General features: G+C 39.6%; 1 protein-coding gene across 1 annotated transcript in view; it reads left to right on the top strand.

Moving 5' to 3' along the window:
• Positions 1-82: 82 nt before the first annotated feature.
• The window catches only part of LOC118326109 (ankyrin-3-like), a gene marked incomplete in the record, with an annotated part of 136,512 nt that continues 127,072 nt past the window's right edge, over positions 83-9,522 (top strand). Inside the window, 1 exon segment of the mRNA XM_035659026.1 lies at positions 83-502. Coding sequence (XP_035514919.1) covers positions 437-502 — 66 coding nt within the window.

Below are 9,522 nucleotides of genomic sequence, written 5' to 3'. Positions count from 1 at the left end.
CACACACACACACACAAAACTGCCGATGAGCTGATATTGATTGCTATTAATACTCAAGCCCCCATAGCTTGTTGCTGTTCTGCTCTCACTTGTGGAGTATGTGGGAGGAAACCACAGCCACGGACAGGTCGAAGTGAAGTGTGCGAGGAGAAAGAACAAGACACAAACACACAAACAGAGAGAAAGAACGAGAATGTGCGTCTCCCCATCGCTCCAGCCGGGCAGCCCTGTTGGCTGCTCTCCTCGCGGACAGAGAGTGTGTGTGTATGTGTGTGTGAAAGTGGGTGTGAGCAGCTGAGTGAGTTGGTCGCTGTGCACGTTTAGAGTGGCCGCCACTCCACTCTTCTCCGCTCATCCATGCTGGATTAAAAACCCCTTTTTTTGGACTCATACACACAGCTGTTTGGGACTCGCACACACTCTCACAGCTGCTGAAATGAGCGAGGAGGTTAAAGAGAAGGCTACGGGGAAGTCAGCTCATCGCAAGAAGAAAGGAAAGAAGGTAACAGAATTCATTAAGCCTCACTTGGGTTTGTAAACAACATGGTGTGGCTGCTTTAGTGGAAACAAAATTTCATTCTTAGTGATTCAGACATGAAATGAGGGCTGTGGTTTCACTTGCTTTATTTATTACCTAAAAGTTATAGAATATTTTTCAAACGTATGTCTGATTAGATATTAGAGGATGATTAATTTAGTCTTTTGACATGTTTGAGATTTTTGTTTTCCTTTCTGTGGATTTTGTTGATGGAGAGCAGCTCTTTTGTTGTGGTCGCTGTCAGCCTTTGTTAACTGGCCATTTGATGACAGAGCACTATCATGGCATAGCAGGGACTCTAATGGTTAGTTAGTCTTTTGTTCTTCATTCATTCAATAAAAAGGGCAGTTTATTCATACTGAATACTACTTTTTGTTGAAATGGTACATCAAGAGGACAAGCATTTGTAATGTGAGGATGTCGCAGGGATACATTCATGTATTTGGATGTATTAGCTATATTTTTACAGACATGAATTTTATGCAGCAATCTGGCCCCTTATTTAAAAACAAATAAATAAATAATATCCTTGTTTTGTTCATATTAAGTGAATTAAAATGTATATTTTTTGCACCATAAATTGATACTGCAGGCATCAAACACCTGTTAACCTGCTAATAGTCCCAGTGAGAGCAGAGCAGAGGATAAGAAATGATAGAGAGATTAGGTCCATACAGAAAATAAAGGGATGGGAAAGGGAGAAACATAATAAGCAAATGAGAAAGAGATGAGGTAAAAGTTAAAAGATGACGAGGAAAGGCTATAAGAGGGAAGAATTGAGAGGTTAATAAAGAGTGTAGGACAGGAGGTGAAAGTGAAAGTGGGAGGAAAGAGCTGTGGTCATGATCAGAGTGTGAGAGAGACACTAATTATATATATATACTATTTGTATATGAATCCTACAGATATTTCTTTTTCATTTTTGTTAAAGCTGCGCTGATAACATTTATTTTAAATTCATGGTAACATCAATTAATCTTCCTTTGAGTAACAGCTGTGATGGATCCACAGCAACATCTTTCAGCATTACAACTGAATGAGCCAATATGGCAACAAATTGTCATGATGATAATGCAGAAAATGCCTTCTCGGAGTCCGTTCAGTGATTAAAATGGGTTTCCCTGTGCTTAGCAAAGACATTTGGATTTATAGTTCTACATTCGCTTGCTGTCTGGCTGAGTGGGTGGAGTTTTGTGTGTGTGTGTGTAGTATGTATGTGTTGGTGACTGTTTTTGCTGGACTTAGAAGTGTTTTTTTGGATAAGATGTTTGGGATAACATGAAAATGGTTTGGTATTGTTTGACACCTTTTTGATACTAATGCCGATACAATACCTGAGTTTTGGTACCTAAACCGATACCTTACTTTGAGAAATATACCTACAAAATTCTGTTCTCCATTTACCATTTAAATCATGTCATTTTAAACGTTATCTAAACACAAATTAGCCTAAATGCAATAGTAAAAAATGTAGTGACTGCTCGCAGGGTTAGCTGGTGAACTGCTGTAGCTAGTGAGTTAACCGCTAACATGCTAGCCTGCCAGTAACATGCTCGTCAAACACAATAGCTCCCCATTATTTGTACTTTTCTATATACTATTTTATCCCCCCTTGCATTTTGTACTCAGGATTGTATATCATTTCTTTAAACAAAGAGTTACTGAAAAAGAAAAAAAACGTTCAAAGCTAACAAGCTTGCTAACTCACAGTTCTCATTAATAGAGGCGTTGTCCTGAGTACGACACAGACGACCTTATGTCTGTAATTGACGACATGGGAATGAGAGCGGGCTTTGAAGTGTGTAGGAGAAACTGCGATAGTCGCAAAAACACGCAAAAAGTGTGACATTTGTCACTTTTGGGCTACTTTAGAAACATAACGGTTCAACATGGCCGACTCCATTGAAGCGTGCAACATTTAGATAAAAAGGTCTCATTCTAAGGTAACAAAATAACAAATATCCCTATATTCAGGTGATTATACACTACTGAAAACGTACCTATGAATATTATATGCTGCTGTCAGCGGGCCTCAAAACTATTTTATCAAACAATATGTAAACAAGATTCAGACTATACATTCAATTCCAGTGCTCGTGCTCCTATAGATACATTTCAATCAATCAAAACAGAAAAGTGTATAAGTTTGACAGCAGCCCTACTGACGGTCCAAACTGTGGTAGTGTTTCTATGCATTTATATACCCGCATATACAGTATGTGTGTGTTTTTTTGCAGAGCCCACTGCTGTGAAAAGGGCTGCTGGCTAAGCACCTTTATTCTATAAGATGCAGCCTAATGTTTAGTCAGCTGTTCTTAATTGTCTCCCTGCACACACACCACAGTCTTCTCTGTTTATTCTGTGTAACAGGTGGTTTTGGCTCTCCCAGCAGACAAAGAAGGCAACATACAGTGTATATGATTTAGTATATATTTTAATATTGATGCTGTGTCCTTTAAAAGGGCTTTCAGAGTTTATATGTTATATATCATATCATATCAGTGCTGAGATTAATGATTCTTTTTGTATTTTAAGGATGCAAATAGGCGCCACAGAGAGGATAGAGGGAAAGGGAGCTGGAGAGAAAGAGCCAGAAAAGTAGAGGAGGAGTCAAAAAGGGTGGGGAGGAAGAGATGGAGAGGCAAAGTAAAACAAAAGCTAGGGGGAGGAGAAAATGTCAAAGTGGAGAGAGTCAGGATGAAAGAAGACGGGAGGTGAGGAGGGAAGAAAGAGAGGGAATGCAATGATAAAGAGGATAGAGAAAAGAGAGCTGGAACGATAACCTCACGATTGTGTTGTGAGACGGCGTCTCATCTGATAAGAGATGACTGTTGTGTCGCTGTGATCCTGTGGTGAAGAGACAGTCGGGGAGTAATGGAAGGAAAGGAATGAGAAGACAGCAAAAGCAGATGAAAAAGATGAGTGTAGAGCGAAGTAAAGTAGACGAAAAGGAGCTTGATGGCTCTATTTTAGGGAAGAGGCAAGAAGGCAGATGAAGAGAAGGGTAGGCAGAGAGTGAAGAGGAGGAAAAATAAAGGAAGGCTATTAAAGGAGTGAATAGACAAGATAAGTAGAGAGATCAGGAGAACAGAAAGTAATCTAAAAAAAAAAGGAGAGGAACATGTTTTTGCTTTGATGAGATAAGTGTTGCCTCCACTCTCCACCTGTTGCTAGGGACACATGGTATCTGTGGTGATGAAACCACAGTAAACAGTAGCACTGATGTGGATGAGTTACCGGGAAGAACCATCACATACTACAGAAGAGAACAATTGAATGCTTGCATGGATGTGGGTGGGTTTTAAGGTGAGAATGATGTGAGTAGGGAAGATGTATAGTGAGAGAAATGCTGTAATACTTCAGTTGGAGGACCTCAGATGAAGTCCATGTCAATAAACATACTGTTGTCTCAGCTGATTGGTTATTAAACATGCCAGTTGAATTATAATCACTATGTTTTAATTCAAATTAGATGGAAAGCTTCATGAAGTTGTGATGTTGTTGTTTAACCAGAAACAGCCGAAATCGCTATCACTAGCCACCAGACTCCAGAGACAAAAATTGCCTTTGAAAAAAAATGGTTTTATTGAATTTTCCACTGTCAATATAACAAACAAGAGACAGAACAGGAAAACAGCAATTTAAAAAACTTAACACAGTACAGCTCAGAGATATAAAAAAAACAGGCACATTTGTCACACGTTGCACCTCATTTTCAGTCAGTTATCACAGTGTCAACCACCATACTGTAGTTGGGCCTTTGCATCTCATATAGCCTACTTCATATGAAAGCTCCAGTCAAAATGGCAGATTCATATTTACATATTCAAGAGAAGGTTTCCACATTTTGGTAAAGTTAGCTGTCTTGGAGTGTGTTAGACTAATCAGAAGGTCCAGAATGCTCCAGTATTATCCTGTACCAACCAGAGATCTCTGGGGCCTTACAGGAAATCCATTAAACTAATATATTCTTCCTTGCACAGAATGCCAAGACTTTAAACAGTTTATCAGGATGCACATTAGTAATGTGCCTACTAGGAAGACCGACGAGAAACCATAATAGATCCAGTTCAAGCTCAGTTCTTAACATTTTCATTTCATTGATTGTTTGTATTGTTCCAGATATCGATATCCTAAAATGGTCATTTTTACTCGCAGACCATCGTGACATCGTAACTTCATTCTACTAAACAGAAAAAATTTGTACCAACTTGCAACACACGTGTCGAAAAAAGATGCTGCCAATTGAGAAAACGCAGCCAGATACCAAAATGCTGCAAGTTGCACAGACGACAACAGACACTGTTTCCAGGGGAGACTATAAAGTGATTTGTAGTGTTGCCATTGCTCTCTGTGTTTTGGTTCTGTGTTGCAGTGTGTTAAGCTTTAAGGGTCACTGTAAATAAGTAAGCTAGTGCTAAAAGGTTAAGCCTATTAAATTAGTTATTTCACTTATTGATAAAGCTAATAATTTTGAAATTACAGTCAATTTAATTCCTGTAAAAGTCAACCAAAAGAACGAATGAGCAAGATAAAAATGTTTAGTGTCAAACAAAACATGACACACCGTGACATGTTCCATATTTGCATTTTTTTCTTTTCTTTCCATGTCTACTCTAGCTGTAATTACATGCCACCGGTTGTCTGTAACTATCACAGAAATGGGGAGGGAGGAAAGGATGATGAAGCAGAGAGACATAGGGGACCTAAGAGCTTAGCAGGTGTGTTAATGGATGTAACTATGACAACCAAAGACCCGCTGGGAGAGGGAGGAAGTGCGAGAACCAGTTTTGAGCTGTGGAAGTTAGTCATCAGGTAGAGAAATTGCACACAGCTCAATATTAAATATCCACTTGGTTTAGGACTGAAAATCTTTGTGTTCACTGGTGCACTTCATGTAAACACAGTCAGAGTGAATCTCTGACTGAACTGGATGAACTCAAGTCTAAGAGGATGAAAACAAATTGATATGGGCTGTCACACCCTGCACTTGCTCTGTGTGTGTGTGTGTGTGTGTGTGTGTGTGTGTCCAATATACACACATACGCACAGGCTTGGTATGCCTTTTACATTTTTACTATGTAACTCAAAGCCCGCCCGGTTGAGTCTTGTAACTGAGGAGGGAAGCAGTAAGACGGTGACAGAGGATCCTTTCAGTCTAAACCACTTGTACTTAGAAATACCTCAAGAGAGTGTGGAGATGTAGATGGCACCCAAATGTCAAATAATTTGTTCAAATGATCCAAAATTGTTGCTTTTTTCCTTTAAAAACAGCTGTACAATACCCATTTGTGCTAATAATCAGAATCAAAATCTTAAATATAATCCAATATAATCAATATAATCGTAATGTGTGATTATTTCTGCAGTATTAACAGTTTTTACTACAGTAACCAGCTAACCGAAGCAGCTCTCTGGCCTCTAATAATGACCGCTCCGCTTAAATTAAACATCCCATCTGTTAGAGGGAGGTGGGTAGCACATATATGCATGATGTATCAGTGTTTTTATGCTGTTTTAGTAAGAGAAGTGGACTGTTGCTTATGTAACATGACTGCCCACGTTCAGTCATTTTCAACCCACACCCTCTCCTATGTCAATACTGTCAATGCTTTCAATAGGCATGAAGTGGTTGCTTCAGCACACTGGCAATCTGATTTATCCAAAGTGCAGAGTAAGAAAATAGAGTTGTTACTGTAGCTTCTGATCGATACAGGTGTCTTAAAAAAAACCTGTATTGGTTGCTGTTTATGTGCAAGTGACCAATGTACCTGTAGTCATTCATACTTTTTATCTGCAGCCTCGGTCATGTACTCTCAACAAGTACCATGCTCAATTTTAAAGTGGTACTTGGACCCAAAATCTATCTTTTGAGAAAGAAACCCTCACCTGCTTGTGTGGGTGTACAACGTTTGTAGTGGGTAAGTCTTTCTCAAGGAACTGAGGCAGTGGTTTAGCCTGGTAATTACAATGAATGGAAGTTTTTACATCTTCTCAAACCCCTCCTGCAGCAATTGTCTGCTGTCCTTTTGTATGCTCAGTATATTACATGAAAAAAATCCAAACAAACTCATTTGCTGGTCTGACCTGTTCAAATTTGATGTAGCAGAGTTATCGCCTTTTTTATTACCGGTACACACTTTTCATCTGGGTGATGGCATTTAATCTCTGTTAGCATGTTCAATTTGTTTCCATTCACATACCCTACTATGGTGGAGCAACACCAGTGCAACATCCCTTGTCTTACTTTATCTCTCTATGTGTCTCTCCGTGTTTTAGCTCAGTGTTTTTAAAAGTGGTACCACAGTAAATTAGTGGCTACTAGTTGCATTACTTTCACAGTAAGTTACTGTATCATTTTTTTACAGTAAATCATTGTGAAATAACAGCTGTTTACTGTGATCTCACAGCTAGCACATTACTGTAATTTAGCAGTGTGCTCCTGTAGAATTGCTGCATTTCACTGTAACTTCACAGGTAATGTCCACCATATTGCTCAAATGTAGCTGTATGTTCTGTAGAATTACTGTACTCAAAGTTGTTTAGCTCCTTTAGTAAAACACAATAAACCCCCATTTTTCATAATGTATATCTCATAAGCACGACAGCGTATCCTGAGTGGTTCCTCTGTAGAATCACTGCGGTGGAAATGCAGCAAATATGTAAACAGATTTAGACTTATCTAGTAGCCCTGCAGTTGAACCATATGATTGCTCATACACCATGATGGTTCCAGGCAACATGAGGGTATTTCCACTTTGGACTGAGTTTCCTCTTCTTTCAGAGGGTGGTGCTGGGTGGAGTCAGACAGGTTACTCTATACCAGGGTGTAATCCCAGTTGGAATGCCCGGTGCACAGCATTTCGTGAGCATTAAGCTGGCTGCCCTCCTGTACAGTTCATCACTCCTGACAGACGTTGCCAGGGGAAATCTGATAACTCCTTGGGCACTATTACGAGCCATTGATAGAGTTTGGCCAGGTTGTACTATGGGTGCCATATTGCAGGCCCTTCTCTGTAAGCAGGAAGTGTTGGCTGCAAAGTCTAACATTAACAGATGAGCTGTCCATTCTAAAATTCTGCTGGCTTGCTCAGAAACTCGGCAATGCAATCCTCAAGTAACACCCTCGGCATGATGTACCACTGGAGGAAAAACAAGAAAAGCATTTAGCAGCACCAGGGGGCACTGCAGCTCCCAGGGAAGTGTATACATTGTTAGTTATTTTTCAAATATCAGTTTTTGAGGTTTTTTTTGCTGCATCATTGTCCCTGAAGGTTAATGTTTAATTTAATAAAGATATATATTTTTTCAGTGATGGTGGTCTTTGCTTCAGGTGAGGTGGCCAACCACATGAGACACAATGAGGAATATATGCATATGTTTGTCCTCACCACAACTGTGTACTGTATGTATCTTAAGGCTGATAGCTCTTTATTCCCCATGCTTCTGCTTTATGTGCTGGTGGAGAAAAAGCTGAAACACAAGTGGAAATATTGAGTTAACTAAACCCATTTACCTGATTCTAGACTTAAAATGTTATGCCCGCTGTCAATTTAAGTAGCTTTGCTGTTGCCCTCGTTCAGGCCTTTTCCCCATTTGTAGAAACTACTGAGCCAATCAGAGCCTTTTTGGTGGGACTAATGTTGGTGACAGTACCATGGTGTGTCAGAATGAAAAAGATCGGGACCTTTAGGGATATGCAAGATTGTGGTCATGTGACTGATGGAGGTTGGTTTTATAGACCATGACAGACTAGGTTAGCATACAGTTCCAAACAAGAGAAGCGTTGAGAGAATTGTGTCTTGTGAGTCTAGAAAATCAGAACAAGAGGGTGAATCAAAAGAGTGCCAGTGTAACCTCAAACAGTGAAAGACATTGAGTAAAACAGGATGGAAATATGACATTTATGTTTGTTTCATGTGTTATTGCGAGGAAGGTTACATCAGATCTGCGTGGAGTGATCATGGATGTATTATAGAGCCATGCGGACGATGAGGACACTATTGGAGCAAAACAGCGGATCAGTCAAACTAAGTCAAACTTCTTTCATTAAGCGCATTTCCACTTTACTACTTTTAAACAAAAGGCAAAAAACACCTCAAGCGATTGTAAGAACTTGTTTCCATCAACCTTTCTTAATGAGATACTTTAAAATGTGCATAAGAAGACGTTGATGGAAACACAGTTTACGACTATAATAGAAGAAAGTAAACCTTAAATGTGGCAGTCAAACACTGGAAAGCAGACAGTGACTTATAGTAATAATGGAGTTGTAACAAAATGGCCATTCAGTCTAAATATCTGGTTACCTTTTTCTGCCTTTTCAAAAGACTACATTAATAGTGAAGGACTCTTCTGCGTTGCAAAGGTTACAGTAGCTGGAATAATACACATCAAAGGTCAAGAGCCTAATTCAAGCACTCTACATTGTGAGAGTAGTTTGTAGTTTCACCTGCTGAGTCAATAGATTGTCCTTGAATCCCAGAAGAAAAGCCCACACACAGAATGTAATCATGAAAAAGAAAATAAAAACTTAAGGATCAACACAAAAAAAGTCTTGGTCATTTCAGCAACCAGTTGATTTATGATGACAGGATCATAAGCACACATGTAGAAAATTCTCCAGTGAAGCAGGAGCTGACTCAGCATTATTGCGCAGCGCTGCAATTTCTTCCTATTCATCATGCAGCGATTTCTTATTTTCCCCCTCCCCATATTTATTGTCCCGGTAGATACTGTAGCCAAATAAGCAGCACACAGTATAATGAAGCTGATGATATTCTTCGGGATGAGAGTTCCTGCCAGCGAAGTCCTTTAGAGCCAACATATTGTGTTTTTGCTGAGGCAGCCGTGGAGCAGAATGCTGCGCTTGGCTCTATTTCTCACACTTCACAGGAACAGGATGAAGCTCTGCTCTCTTAGCATGGTTAGTTCAATGTACAGGTCGCTCTTTTTACCCCCTATCTCACTCACACACACACACA

Source organism: Morone saxatilis, unplaced genomic scaffold (assembly GCF_004916995.1).
Source record: "Morone saxatilis isolate NCDOM2014 unplaced genomic scaffold, NCSU_SB_2.0 Contig1, whole genome shotgun sequence".
In the NCBI taxonomy this organism is placed as follows: domain Eukaryota; kingdom Metazoa; phylum Chordata; class Actinopteri; family Moronidae; genus Morone; species Morone saxatilis.
The sequence above is the reverse complement of the archived record's forward strand: the minus strand, read 5'-3'. Positions and strand labels throughout refer to the sequence as shown.